At 49.6% G+C, this 14,446-nt stretch overlaps 6 protein-coding genes across 6 annotated transcripts; 3 read left to right on the top strand and 3 right to left on the bottom strand.

Moving 5' to 3' along the window:
- Nucleotides 1–197: 197 nt before the first annotated feature.
- N7496_007755 (glycoside hydrolase family 27 protein) lies at nt 198–1,790 on the top strand (the record flags this gene model as incomplete). The annotated part of the gene is made up of 3 exons (XM_056700674.1): nt 198–281; nt 344–667; nt 723–1,790. 3 exons carry the CDS (start codon nt 198–200, stop codon nt 1,788–1,790), a joined length of 1,476 nt encoding a protein of 491 aa, XP_056552737.1.
- Nucleotides 1,791–2,080: 290 nt separating this feature from the next.
- On the bottom strand, nt 2,081–3,936 carry N7496_007754 (CorA family magnesium transporter; the record flags this gene model as incomplete). Its single annotated transcript, XM_056700673.1, has 3 exons — nt 2,081–2,654; nt 2,706–3,343; nt 3,400–3,936. The coding sequence occupies 3 exons, from the start codon at nt 3,934–3,936 to the stop codon at nt 2,081–2,083; spliced, it is 1,749 nt and encodes a 582-aa protein (XP_056552736.1).
- A 1,563-nt stretch (nt 3,937–5,499) lies between these two features.
- On the top strand, nt 5,500–7,515 carry N7496_007753 (purple acid phosphatase family protein; the record flags this gene model as incomplete). Its single annotated transcript, XM_056700672.1, has 4 exons — nt 5,500–5,849; nt 5,911–6,606; nt 6,661–7,101; nt 7,161–7,515. The coding sequence occupies 4 exons, from the start codon at nt 5,500–5,502 to the stop codon at nt 7,513–7,515; spliced, it is 1,842 nt and encodes a 613-aa protein (XP_056552735.1).
- A 2,084-nt stretch (nt 7,516–9,599) lies between these two features.
- N7496_007752 (uncharacterized protein) lies at nt 9,600–10,121 on the bottom strand (the record flags this gene model as incomplete). The annotated part of the gene is made up of 2 exons (XM_056700671.1): nt 9,600–9,920; nt 10,074–10,121. 2 exons carry the CDS (start codon nt 10,119–10,121, stop codon nt 9,600–9,602), a joined length of 369 nt encoding a protein of 122 aa, XP_056552734.1.
- Nucleotides 10,122–10,782: 661 nt separating this feature from the next.
- On the top strand, nt 10,783–11,913 carry N7496_007751 (60S ribosomal eL24 domain-containing protein; the record flags this gene model as incomplete). The annotated part of the gene is made up of 4 exons (XM_056700670.1): nt 10,783–10,809; nt 10,867–11,022; nt 11,254–11,397; nt 11,622–11,913. The coding sequence occupies 4 exons, from the start codon at nt 10,783–10,785 to the stop codon at nt 11,907–11,909; spliced, it is 615 nt and encodes a 204-aa protein (XP_056552733.1). The 3' UTR covers nt 11,910–11,913.
- A 1,022-nt stretch (nt 11,914–12,935) lies between these two features.
- gup1 (glucosamine 6-phosphate N-acetyltransferase) lies at nt 12,936–13,582 on the bottom strand (the record flags this gene model as incomplete). The annotated part of the gene is made up of 2 exons (XM_056700669.1): nt 12,936–13,025; nt 13,082–13,582. 2 exons carry the CDS (start codon nt 13,580–13,582, stop codon nt 12,936–12,938), a joined length of 591 nt encoding a protein of 196 aa, XP_056552732.1.
- Between the last annotated feature and the right edge of the window lie 864 nt (nt 13,583–14,446).

Genomic DNA, 14,446 nt, shown 5'->3' with positions numbered 1-14,446 from the left:
CATGCATGCATTGGTTTAGTCGCGGTTTAATTTCGGTGATTTCTTGTCATGTTTCTTCAGAATCGGGTAAAAAGAGACATCGACGTCAGCACCGACATTCCTCCGGGTAATACCCCGCTCCCCACGGGGTATATAAGGTTACATTAACATATAGCTTACAGTAGTACAGTGTGTAAATTTTGGTCAATCTCAAAGCCATGCGTGTTACTGTATTCTTCTTGGCCATAGGGCTAGCTACTGCGTTGGACAATGGTCTTGCACGAACTCCGCAATTGGGATGGGTATGTATGGCATGAGGAGTCGATTTGTCTTGCCAATTGAAGAGCAAAGCTGACAGTTATAGAATACGTGGAATTCATTTGCCTGCAGCATGAATGAGACTGTCATTCTAGATGCAGCCAAACGAATTGTCGAGTTGGGCTTCAAAGATCTCGGCTACAATTACGTCGTGCTAGATGATTGCTGGTCTGCTGGTAGAAACTCTTCTGGATACCTCGTTCCAGATAGTCAGAAATTCCCCAATGGAATTGCAGATGTCGCGGATAAGATTCACGATATGGGATTGAAGATTGGTATTTATTCCAGCGCGGGTACCATGACTTGCGCGCGTTATGCAGGTTCTCTGGGGTATGAAGACAAGGATGCTGCTGTCTGGGCAAGCTGGGGTGTATGTCTTGCTTCAACTTAACGTTATCTTCGACGATCTACTGACATCTGTATAGATCGACTATCTCAAATATGACAACTGCTACAACCAAGGTGAAGAAGGAACGCCAAAGCTTTCCTATGATCGGTACAATGCCATGGGCAAAGCTTTGAATTCCACCGGTCGGCCTATCCTGTATTCGCTGTGCAATTGGGGATCTGACGGGCCGTGGAACTTTGCTCCCACCATCGCCAATTCATGGCGCACGAGTGGTGACTTGACCAATGTTTGGAATCGGGAGGATGTTAACTGCCCTTGTGCTGAACTGGACGGGCTGGATTGTAAACTTCCAGGATATCACTGTTCAGTTATGAACGTCGTCAACAAGGCAGTGTACTACCCGTCTAAGGCATATGCCGGCGCATGGAATGACCTCGATATGCTCCGTGAGTTTCCTATCCGTGTTATGAATTATCGTGTATTCGTCACTGACAGGGAGCGTACAGAGGTCGGCAATGGTGGTCTGACTGAAGACGAAGCCATCTCACACTTCAGCCTGTGGGCAGCCCTAAAGTCACCATTGCTTATGACCAACGTAATGACCAAAATTGACGCCCCTACTCTTTCCATCTTGCAAAACACTGCTGTACTGGCAGTCTCCCAAGATCCCCAGGGATCGAGCGCCGTTCGGATCTGGCGTTATTACGTCGACGACGGTGAGATTCAGATGTACAGCGGACCTCTCAGTGGAGGTGACCAGTTAGTTCTGCTTCTGAATGGAGGAACGAAAGCCCGTGACATGAACGCGACTTTGAATGATATCTTTTGGGAGAATGGACCCGATGGCACTGCATCGCAGGCAAAGAGTAGCTGGGATGTATATGACCTATGGGCTGGACGGATGAGCAATGCCACTGCCAATGCGATCATCCAAGATGGAGAGAATGCGACACGGCCGATCAATATGACGGCTGAGGGTGGTGCGAGCAAGGTCTATTCGCAAGTGCCATTGCCAACATCAAAGGCACTGATGGGATCAAAAATTAGCACGGTCAAGCCTGGTGGGAGCGTATCTGCACACGTCAAGCCGCATGGAGTCGCTATGTTCCGTCTGCGAGAGATAAAGACAAATGATGAGCTTTGAGTCTCTGGTGTTTGAGTGGGCTTGGAGTGAAAATATTGTGTCTAAGACATAGTTCATTCATGAGAGTGTTCTGCTTTCTATTAACTTTGTTGACCCGGGCCGAGCAGCGATTGGAGGCTTGGAGGGAAGATTGGTAGTGTAATGTACAGGATATTCAAACAATGGCACTCTTCCAGAGACCGATTCTATTACTTGATGAGTCCAGACCAAAACGCCAAGTCGAGTAAGATGCAATGAAAAGGTATATCCAGAAAGGCAAAAGGGTGAAAAACGAACGTAGTCGGCCATGTTCATGCAGAGACCTTGCTGTTCATATGAGAATCGGCAGCAGAATCGGGTCTCTTTTGATTGTCTTTGTTGCTTGAGGATTGATGTAGATCATCAAACCCAGAGGATGTCGATGTGGTGGAAGCGTTATTGGGGAACCTCGATGCAGTAGCAGCTGCGGCCGCGAACGCGTTCTCTCGAAGTCGTCTTATACGCTCCGATCGAGCCTCGCCCGGCAAGCTTCCCCAAACGGGCTCAATGGAATCGGCGCGCCAGTTGCGGTGAATATTCAGGATGCCCTGTCTCGGAGAGATAGGCGACAGAGAAGTGCCACCAACTCCAGACTCGCCCCACATGCGGACTCGCTGCAGTTTGCGAAGTTTGGCGAGGCCGTAGATGCAAACAACCCCAGTCAAAGCGAAGCAGACGAAGGAGACACCGCCAAAGCCGATATCAGACTCTTCAATAAAGTTCTTCAAGTTCATTCCGTATAGAGCGGAGAAGAGAGTTCCTGTGGCAAGGCCAAGGGTGCCTATGCTGAACTTCAGATCGAGTAGCATGAGCGAATTTCGGTTTGCGTCGAGAATTGCTTTGACTCTGCATGACATTAGATATGCGCAAGCTGAAGGGGTCGTAGGGAGATCTTACACTTCCTCAGTGTTTCGAATGTTGGTGACAAGATTACCACTGGACTGTACAATTTCATCGCAGACCTTGTGGTATGACTCGAGCAGCATTTCAACCTCTTGGTGATCATCTTCTTCGCGTTCCTTGCCAGTAGCCCGTTCACTAAGGTACATGGCCGCTAGATCATCGTCCGCCTCGAGTAGGTCGTCAATAGCATCTCGCACCAGGCGAGCTTTCTGCTCAAAAGTACCCAGTTTCTTGGAATAGATCAAGAGATGTCGAAGCTTGTCGCGATCAATGTCTTCTTCCAGTGCACGGAGAACTCGAACGACAGGTTCTCTAACCCCGTTGAACTCTTCTTCTAAGCCAGTGGTGACGCTGATGAGAACCGCTTCCAGGGCGCGAAACTCGTAAGGAAGCGCCTGACCAGCAGGGGCGACTTGAGATTGCTTCTGGCGCAACTTTCCCTCGAGATCATAGATGAAAAGCGACTGCATATACGAATCAGTTGACCCGTATGCATCAAACACAAGCACACGGTCAGCTTTGATAAGAACGCGCAGGTGCAGGAGGTTGATTAGGATCGCGCTTGGTCGGACCAGGATATGAGGCAGAGTCGAAGAGTCGATCTTGCGGAGGTCGCGGGGGAGGAGACCGTACTGTTGTAGAAAGTCAGACAAGAAGCCTCTACGTTGAAAGGGTGAAAAGCACCTACCTTGGCGATCAATTCTGACTTGCGAAATTCCCCATTCACCAGTGTGACGTCGCCATTGTTGTCGAATTCCGTGCACCGGATCCGAAGCTCGTTTGAGGCCTTCGCCGCAAGTCCCCGGCCAATGTTGAAAAGTCCCTCGGTTCCTTCGTCGGTCGTGGCAGGGCCCTGGTTGCGATGGCCCTTGAGGTCGGCAGTCTTGCCGCGTTTGAGGTCAAACAATCTTCGGAGAAATGGACGGCGAGTCGTGGAGGCATGTCGTGTAAGCGCAAGCGGTTCTAATGAGAAAGGTCTCACGGAGGCTTTTGGTCTGCTCTCGGATAGACAGAATGTTGCCGAGTTCGACTTCGTGCAGCTCTGGCATGCGTCCTGGCGTGCCCAGCTTGACGTACTTCGGGATACCGCCGTCAGGGCCTCATGACATGGCGCCCGTGGCCTGGACCGCACACATGCTGCGGGACCACTCACAAAGCCAGACTGGGAGCGCAGAAAACGCAGCAGAGAGGCTGACGGAGCAGACGACTTCAACGGAGACAGCATGTCTCCGTGGTGTTGACTGTTGCTGCACGGAAGAGCCGATGACTTCAGTCGCGGCTTTTTTCCCGTGTGGCGGAATAAGGTTAGTCCGGTAGGAAGTATGTCTTGACAGGATTGGTTCTCTGAATTACCTCGTTTGCTTATTGATGCCCCTGATCCTACTCATTTGAGTTATGTTAGGGTCATAGGATTCAATGGCTCTGTCAGATGCTCGCTGTGAAGTAAGGACAATGCTCTTAAATATCTGGGGGTTTTCTCCCCACATCTGTCTCGAGACTAATCCAAAATGAACGAGATTAAACGGCAGAGAATTCATGAAAGATCGTCTAACAATACATTTGAAGTGTGACAAAACTTGAGACCATAAAAGCTTCAGGGATCGAATGCCAAACTCCCAGATAGCCTTGTGTATAACGGCACATATAAGCCTGAATTCTCAAAGCCAGGAACCACACTCCATCCATTAAATTTGGATTAGAAGGACAAAACGTCACAGAGATCTAATGTTCTTCACATTAGCAAAAGCTGTATAATTAGGTAGCGAAGTTTACGGTCCTTAAATATAAGTACAATAAAGAATGTGAGATTGGAAGCCAGCTATTGAAGAAGCTACAAAACGGATTGGGCACGGAGACTTGCCCTGTAAAATGCATAACAGAACTCTGCCAAGTCAATTTAGGTAGAATTTCCTTTTGAAAGTACGACTAATATACGCTTGGCACTCTCGTAATAATGCATTATTTAGCCGACATAAGGGACCTATAGCTTAACTCATGGACTTCTTGGCCAGAATGGTGGTCATTGACAATGATGTCAACCCCCACAACACGAGCATGTTGCTAAAATACTCGACATCATTGGAAGACAGATGATATAAGCGGAGATTCGAGTCTGCGAAAAGTTGAATATGCATCCGTCGGAGAATGCCGATGGGTGATAACCTGCAGCTAGAACATCGTATAGAAGCATGGCGCATAAGAACCAAGGCGCGCCGGTCGGGGAGATAACCTAGAAAGGAAGCAGAGTAAATTGCAATTACCAAACCGAGAGCTATACAACCCGCCATCCACTGACTGCAGGCTAAAATGAATGCCAGGCACATCAGTGGCTCCGTAGTTGTATAGCCGATCCGATCGTGCCTGTCGCGCAAGTGGCTATCCCCTTTATGGATTAGCGAATTACATTCTCCAATTCCCCTGCCAAATGATCCGTTTGGACAAGCCAATCCCGTTAAGCCTGCGCCGCCAATCAGTTTCCCGCGCAGCGCCCATGTGTCGTCGGTCAAGTGCGGAGTCCGGCTTTAGTTTGGTCGGGCTGGGTTTAGCTCGACTCTTAGCAGGCTTAGCTTGCTTGATCCCACCTTGACGGCCTCGTCTAAACATCCCGCTGATATGCCAATCGGCGCCCTTATCCCCTTGCACGTGGAAAGACTTTACCTTGATGGTCGCTTATCAGCGCGTGGCTGCAGCTTTCTCGACCGTCGCTATGGCAGCTCCCCCAGATAGATAAGGCCCGGCCGCCTCGCGATCGTCTTGATCTGCGATACGGGCTCCAATTCCTCTCACCATGAAGGCTACCACCGCTTCTGTCCTGCTGGCGCTGTCCGCAGCTGTCAATGCCCGCCCTACTGTCGATACCGAGTACGCCTACACGGGTCCGGAGGTTCCTGTTGGCGATTGGGTTGATCCTACCATCAATGGCAATGGCAAGGGATTCCCCCGTCTGGTTGAGCCGCCTGCTGTGAAGCCCGCCTCCTCCAACCCGACCAACAACGTTAATGTGATTTCGCTGTCTTACATTCCCGATGGCATTCACATTCACTACCAGACTCCCTTTGGCCTGGGCCGTGCTCCGGAGATCAAGTGGGGGAAAAACGCTAAGAACCTTAACAAGGTTGCTTCAGGCTTCACCCACACGTAAGTACCCGATCAACCCGATATCTATTCTCAATTGGCCTTTTAGTAACACATTCCATAGCTATGACCGAACTCCGTCTTGCTCCCAAATCAAGGCCGTCACCCAGTGCAGTCAATTCTTCCACGAGGTCTCTCTCGACGGCCTTAGTCCTGGCACCACCTACTACTACCAGATTCCTGCTGCCAATGGTACTACCGCGTCCGAAGTCTTGAGCTTCAAGACCGCCCAGAAGGCCGGTGACTCCAAGCAGTTCAGCGTGGCTGTCCTGAACGACATGGGCTACACCAATGCCCACGGTACTCACAAGTACCTGGCCCAGGCCGCCAGCGAGGGTGCTGCCTTCGCCTGGCACGGTGGTGATATCAGCTATGCTGATGACTGGTACTCGGGTATTTTGCCTTGTGCCGATGACTGGCCCGTTTGCTACAACGGCACCAGCACTACTCTGCCCGGCGGCGGCCCCATCCCCGACGAGTACAAGAAGCCCCTCCCTAAGGGCGAGATTGCCAACCAGGGTGGTCCCCAGGGTGGTGATATGAGCGTCCTGTACGAGTCTAACTGGGATCTGTGGCAGCAGTGGATGGGTGATGTCACCAAGAAGATTCCCTACATGGTTCTGCCCGGTAACCACGAAGCTGCTTGTGCCGAGTTCGACGGCCCCGGCAACATCCTCACTGCTTATCTGAATGACAACAAGGCCAACAGCAGTGCTGCTGAGGATGCTCTGACTTACTATAGCTGCCCGCCTTCCCAGAGGTGAGAGAAGACACCATGCTACGATCTTGGTAGACGTTACTGACAGATGCATAGAAACTTCACTGCCTACCAGCACCGTTTCCGCATGCCCGGTGAGGAGTCCGGCGGTGTCGGCAACTTCTGGTACTCTTTCGACTACGGTCTTGCCCACTTCGTCTCCATCGACGGCGAAACCGACTTCGCTAACAGCCCCGAGTGGTCCTTCGCCGAGGATCTCTCCGGCAACGAGACCCACCCCAAGGAGTCGGAGACCTTCATCACTGACAGTGGTCCTTTCGGTGCTGTCGACGGCAGCGTCAAGGACACCAAGTCTTATGAGCAGTACAAGTGGCTGAAGAAGGATCTGGAGAGCGTGGACCGCAAGAAGACTCCCTGGGTCATTGCCATGAGCCACCGTCCCATGTACAGCTCTGCCTACTCCTCTTACCAGCTGCACCTCCGCCAGGCATTCGAGAGCCTGATGCTCGAGAACGGTGTCGATGCGTACATTTCCGGGTAAGTTATCAAGTCATCGTCAAAGAACACTTAAAAGAGCCTTTCTAACCAATCTTCAGTCACATCCACTGGTACGAGCGCCTCTTCCCCCTCGGCACCAACGGCACCATCGACACTGCCTCCATCATCAACAACAACACCTACCGCGCCAACCCCGGCAAGTCCATGACTCACCTCATCAACGGTGCCGCCGGTAACATCGAGAGCCACAGCGAGTTCAGCACCGGCCAGAGCCAGGAGAACATCACTGCTGTCCTCAACAACAAGGACTTTGGCTTCAGCAAGTTGACTGTCGTCAGCGCAGATACCCTGAAGTGGGAGTACATCCGCGGCGAGGATGGAAAGGTTGGTGATTCTCTGACGCTGCTGAAGCCGAAGAGCAAGAAGTCTGGCAAGCGGGCTCGCGCTTTTTAATTGCTGAATTATCCCGTCTGGATGATGTATGTATGCATAGGTGATTGTTGTATATAATCTGCAACCGATGATTGTAAAATGAATATGGTCTTTCACATCGAACCATCCAGATATCTGTCGTATTCAAAATACTATGAGTTTGTTGACACTCCGCTTGGTCGTGTCTCTCAAATCTTCCCCCGAAGCCTTCCTATCTGACCCGTGAGGACCCAAAGCCATCTGATGATGATGCAAAGGTCCTGTCACTGCAAGCTTCTCTAGCATCGTGATCATCCCTTGAAGACCTAAATGTTGTCCCTCTTCCGTTCCCTTGGACTGCCCGCAATGCCTCCCTCGACACTACCATACATATCTGTTCTGAGAAGCGCACGCGTCGTCTGCCGCCACTGCTCCGGATCAAGCGGTGTATCCTTTAGCTGCTCATACTCCGGGCTTCCCCGATCTCCAGTAAGTGGTCACTTGTGGGTCTCCAACGCCAGTAGCAGAAGGTAGAGCTTTTTTGGTGACGACCTGTGGGTTTCCCAAGGGAATAATGACAGTGAATGCCTAAGCTTTTGCAGAGAGAACAGCCATCAGATTCCTTTGTACAGGTCTGCTTCCGAGAGCCTAAACGGCTGGAGGTCAGTCTTGATCGTAGTCCTATGTAATGGGCTGGCAATGATCTTCTGGGTAACATACAGCATTTGTCGCAGTCTTGGCGGAAATTGCGCTGTATAACAACCTGGTGCATACTCGGCGTAATGGAGCTATGCTTTGAGGAGACGCAGTTCTGACTGGACTTCATGGATATCACAATATCCTGAGACATCCTGGATATTCCCTAATACTGCAAAACATAGTGCGAATAGACAAGTCCGGAGAACCAAGGCTGGTCCACCTGCTTGAACCATGAGAGAGGCAAAAACTTGCAGAAAGAGGATGGTTGAAAATAAGGACTCGAAAGGGCAGGCGTGGGAGAGGAGGAAGTCGGGTGGAATGGAACTGAGACGTATTTGTAAGCTGATGATGCCTTGGAATCGTATGAGGTGTTATCATTTACTTCCAGTTGAAATCAGCAACTGATCCTGCCCGGTAGCCTAGTGGGTTAACTCCCCGGCTGCTGTAGCCACTTCGGTGGGTTCGGAGATCGTAACTGCGAGGAAGCTTCTGTGGAGCAGGTGCGGCCTCCAGCGGGTGAAGTTTTTTGAATTCTAACTACCCTACGGTATTACTGCATTTTAAAGCCTTTTTAGTATATGTTCTCTATATCAAATTAATCACTAAATTCTATAGAACTTATGGTCTCTATTTAAAGGATTAAAAAGGTGATCTGGTGGTGTTATTATGTGTTGTTGATTAGGTGCTGTATCGCGTTGAAGCCGTGGGCTGTCCATGGAGCATCGTCGTGAAGTATATAGGGAGCGAGAGGTCGTGGGTTCGATTCATGGAGATATCAACTCTTTTTAAGGCTAGCTCATAGATAGTAGTAAGATAGATCATTATCTAACCAACTTTTGGAGATCCTCACTATCGGTGTTTATTACTTTTGCTTCCTCACTCAAGGTCCGCAGAGACATCTCCGGCTCTACCGCGGTTGAGCCATGCATCACAACGTTGTGGCTGGCGGGTTGAACGGAGTGGCAGGAGCCCTACACGATATAAGAGATGGATGGAATACCTAGTGCTACTAAATATGTAATTCAGGTTGGAGATACTACGGGCATGAGCGGAAATTTACTATTATGTACACATTCATAGGATTAGGAGTGGTAAGAATAGCGATTCTTGAATAAGTATCAATAATTTAATTCACATCCCTAAAGCTTCATTCAGCAACCACCTCGAAGGTGTCTATCATATCCGTCGCACAGGTACCAGGGGAACAGAAAGTGACACAGTGCAGTTCCTCAAGTTTGAACCTTCGACCAAACTTCACGATAATTCCATCGGCCATGCTTTGAAAAACGAAGTAAGAAGTATTGCATGAAATACATAAGCAACGGTTCACGGCCCATTCAGGCAGGTATCTTGAAGGCAAGTTGAAATGAATCTGGCTGTATCTTTTCTGGGATTTCATGATTAAGACTTGTGACCTGCCGCTGGAATCAAGACGTTGTACTCTGAGAATTCGCCTGGGTGCTCCCTATTGTTGATTCGCACTTGAGGGTAATGTAATCAGAACTATCAGAGGTGATGTAATCAGAGCTGTCAAAATCGGACTGATCGACATCCCAGACCAAGTATGGTTCAGCTGATGGCAGCTCAGCGATCCAGTTGTGAATAGGACTGTATCTCATTCCCGAGGACGGGGTTTCCGAAGTAAAGAATTCCGGCAAATAGTACTCAGTTACTGATCGTTGACTCTGCTCCTCGAGCTCCAGGCCAGATTCGAGATCCACATGGTTGACAGAATTGGTCACTCTGCCCTGGGTATTGTTAGCAGGGTTTTTCATTACCAAGGAAGGATAGAGCATACAATTTTCTGGATTAATAGAACTGGTACAATACATATCAGTATCAGCAGTAGGGGTAGGCAGAGTAAAACTTTCCAAAAGTTGTCGACGCTCTGGGCTGCATACTGCGCTGCTTTGATTGATAAGAACAGCGATAGTCCCCAAGCGAGGCATGTTATAAACACCTGACTTATGATCAAGAGCCAATAATTTGCTCCTTTTGGGTTCATTTTCGGAATATATGAGATGATCACACAATGGTTGAAAGAGAATGATATGGTCTGGGTACAGGTATGAATAAAATGCCGAGACCCTGTCAAAGGTGTTTTGAATAAAATGGTCTCCTCCGTAACTCAATTTGGTCAATACCAATCCTATTCCGTTGCGTGTGCTGTCCAAAACAGGCTAAAGAAACCCCTGCTGACAACAAGAACTCGGATTATCAAGTATTTGACGGCTCTTGATGCTACCTAAAAGCAGGTCGAGGTGTAACAGAAGGAAAGCATGATCCATGCTGAGTATATCCACCTTCATGATGCCATTACTCAATAGGGCAGGTCCATATTTGTAGCCAGGGACAATAATTATGATTTAGAATGAGAACTCTGGTGTTTCCATTGGTAGCCTATTCTAAGGGGCATAACAAGAGGTAATGGTAACAGGTTGGAAGATATTGCTTAATTACTGGCCCCCATTTATTTCCTTCGGCAAGTACTAATTTCCTAATATTCATGAAATACAGAGGAGCTAAACAAACCCAGGACAAGCAGTCTCTCTAAAGTCATAGTTACTGTGGTCGTTGTAGTCTGTTCCAAAAATGGTCTAGTGCAATGTCATGGTCCCCGCTAATAACGATAACGGGGTCACGTGGGGATTACCATCCGCAAAAGGGCAGCCCAGATCACGTGTCGCACTTTAGCGAGGCGCACCACAATTGGACCCAGCAAGGAAGAACACCGCGATCCCCGATTTTCGACCATCACCAAACGCCAACCGACACCTCGTCAGCGCATCCCCCGTCAAGATGCGTACCTACGACGACGCTTTCAGCGGCCAGAAGATCTACCCCGGCAAGGTGCGTTCTTAAATTTCCCCCCTCGTCGGCGTGTGGGAGGAGAATGAACGGGAATTGTGCGATTTCAACGACCGACAACGCCTCGACATTGCGATCTCACCAGCCCATTCACGTATCCTACCTCACGAACCTACGTCCCCACGATTTCGCTGAAACCCCTCGTTGCGCACACGATATTCATTTCTCTGGGATTTTACGGTTTCGCTAATATTGTGTCTTGCTCGTTTATAGGGTAAGCTGTACGTCCGTGGCGACAGCAAGATCTTCCGCTTCCAGAATGGCAAGTCCGAGTCGCTCTTCCTCCAACGGAAGAACCCCCGCCGCATCGCCTGGACTGTCCTCTACCGCCGCCAGCACCGCAAGGGTATCTCTGAGGTCCGTTATCAACCCCTCCTTTGGTTTTCGTTTGGAATATATGTGGTGGAATACAAGGCCGTCTGATCAGACACACAATTTTCGATATTTCGATACTCTCGAACAGACGGTGCAAGAGGAGGAAATCATGATTATATGATTATGATACCACGAGAATGGATGGACAAGAAAACACCTTTGAGAATTGGAGAATGCTGACCGGGTCTTATTTCGTGACTATATAGGAGGTCGCCAAGAAGCGCACCCGCCGCGTCGTGAAGCACCAGCGTGCCATCGTCGGTGCCTCCCTCGAGCAGATCAAGGAGCGCCGCACCCAGCGCCCCGAGGCCCGTGAGGCCGCCCGCAAGCAGGCCATCAAGGAGGCCAAGGAGAAGAAGGCCGCCGCCAGCGCTGCCAAGAAGGCCGACAAGGCCAAGACCGCTGCCAGCGCCGCTAAGGGTGGTGCTCAGCGCATCGCCTCCAAGCAGGGTGCCAAGGGCTCTGCCCCCAAGGTCGCCGCCAAGTCTCGCTAAATTTAAACACCCAAAAAATTATGACGAAGACGAGGTCTGGCAATTGGGGAAAAAGAGAGGTGTTTGTGTTTCTTTCGTGTTGACGGTTCGCGATATGATGGAACTTGCGGAACTCGGGTGCTGGAGTTCGACGGTCTCTATGAGGACGGGGCTATCGGCCAAATCTACTTTTTTTACCCTTGATTCTGGAACATTGTTTATGCAGAAAAATGGGAATCAAAGGAATCTACGAAAATTTTCAAACCACCGCAAGAAATTGTGTTTCTCTCTTTGAGTCTCTGTGTTTGGCACTATGAGACTTTGGTCCTCCGTGCTGTACGTGTACGGCTTGTGGTACATACTATTATAGTATAGACCGGGTCGTACAGTGTAGGTCTACATCTGGATGGCCTGCCTCTGGGTCCTCTACTCTTGTAGGATCTATGGTGGATGCCAGTAATTGAACGTCGATCCGCTATCCTATGGATTTATTGAATTCTCATGACGTAGTATGGAGAATGTGGAGGGCCAATTGTCTGAAATGATTGATTGCATTTGCAAGGGGTCTATTAACATCTAAAATCTAAACTGTTCCAGCCTTCTCGAGTCTCTCGAGTATCAATTCCTGATAGTCCAACCTCTTGCCTTGACACCCAAAAGCACTATACATACGAAACAGTCTAACAAAGCCAACTGTCCAGCATTCTCAATGCAACAGCTATAATGACAGCACTCTCGGTTCTCATGCTAGCCACAGTATGCTCAAATAGACCGAGGTCATTGGGTTGGACCATGCCCAGGATCGATCGCTCTGAAAACTCGGAGGACGATATTTGCACACCCACTGCGACTCGGCCCGAAGCTTTCCTTCCAGTCGTGGCCGGTAACTCGGTCATAAACGGTGGGCGGTTTTGCTTTTCCAATAAAAAAATATATAATTGTGTCGTGCACGATGTACAAGCCCTGCCAGGCTGATGATTCGAATGCCTTGAACGCCGGTAACCCGAAACCCCAAAAGTAGTGGACACCAAATAGCTGCAAGCCCGCTCAGTAGTAGTGAGCCATCTCCAAACCGGCACGCTTGAAGCCGCACTTGACGTAGAAGCCCTCGTTGGCCTCGGAGCAGTCCAGAATGCTCTGGTATAATCATTAGTATGTGACACTCTCCGCGCAAACGAATAAAGGGGAATCACCTTGTAGCAGCCAACCTTCTCAGCAACAAAATCCAAAGCCTGAATAATCCGCAGACCCAACTTCTTGCCCTGCTGATTCTTCTCGACCGCAATATCCTCAATGTGGCCCACCATACCAAGCGAGTGAATAAACTTGCGCTCCACAATCAAACTGCCAGTACCGACGATGTTATCCTGCCCATCGCACACGACAAGCATGTAATACTCGTCGTTGCGGGAAGCGATCCAGTCATAGCGCTGGTTCCATTGGTCCTCGCTGATCTCGCCGACGGTCGTCAGCACGCGCAGGACATCCAGGTACCCGCGCTTGTAGTCGGAGCGACGCAGTGGGCGGATGGTATAGTCTGTTGGGAGGATGGAGATGATTTCGGGTGAGATCAGGGAGGAGGGGAAGAGGGGGCCATCGGTCTCGATGTCGACGGGGGTGACGGTGGAGTTCATGATGGGCTTGGTGTTGGTGGGTTCGGGGATGGTGGTTGCTGCCACGGCGGGAGTGCTCATTGTGTATTTGTTGTTGTATTTTAAGATTGACTCTTTGGGGTAATCGATTGTAAGTGTAAGAGAGGGAGAAGGAGGGAGGAGGAAGAGGAATAGCGATCGCAGTGGGTTTTTGTGTTAATCGGTCAGGGGAGGGGCGAATGGGGTTGAGACGGCGGGGTTTTAGCGCAAGGGAGATCGACTGAGGGGGCAAATTTGGGCGATGATATGGGTAATTGTTGGAAGACAAAAGGTGCCAGAAAAGGGGAGTTAAGAATTGAAGGTGTCTAGAAGGAAAGAAATGCGAATCTCGTGTAAGAAAAAGTAATTGAAGCCGAGCAAGGAGGACGGTCAACAAGCAGCCTTGCAAAGCAGTTTCCACGGTTCTGGTGGCTGAGACGCCGAGACAAGAGTGGCCCCTCGGCTGTGCTACTATTAATATACTCTTCGATTCTTTACGCCGCTAGGTCCTTTGTCTTTCTTAGTGGTTAATTTTTTGACGGCTGCAGATTCTTACGGTAACTATTGGAACTATGAGAAAAATCGGAGATGGGATTCTTATCATTCAGCTAACCTTAGCCATGTTTGTCCATCGAGGCCAATTCCCATGATCAGCATAAACCTAGATTCTAGCTCGATACATCAGCCACAAACTGCTCTCTGTTAAATCATTTTCATGGCTATTCGTTCTTATCATATGTCTTTACCCAAAGTAAAGCCTCGGCATGTTCTTGGGACAACTAGCCCTTCTTCTACAGGGCACAGAATCTATCTCACTACGGTGGTTCACACTCACGGCATATAGCAACAAGCTATCCTACAACCGATCAGCAACATTAGATGAGATGCAAATAAATTTTCAGTATACAAAGCCTATCTAGACTTGTC

This window comes from Penicillium cataractarum, assembly GCF_028827025.1.
Source record: "Penicillium cataractarum strain IBT 29864 chromosome Unknown utg000007l, whole genome shotgun sequence".
In the NCBI taxonomy this organism is placed as follows: domain Eukaryota; kingdom Fungi; phylum Ascomycota; class Eurotiomycetes; order Eurotiales; family Aspergillaceae; genus Penicillium; species Penicillium cataractarum.
Note: the sequence above shows the minus strand (reverse complement) of the source record. Positions and strands in the feature narration are given on the sequence as shown.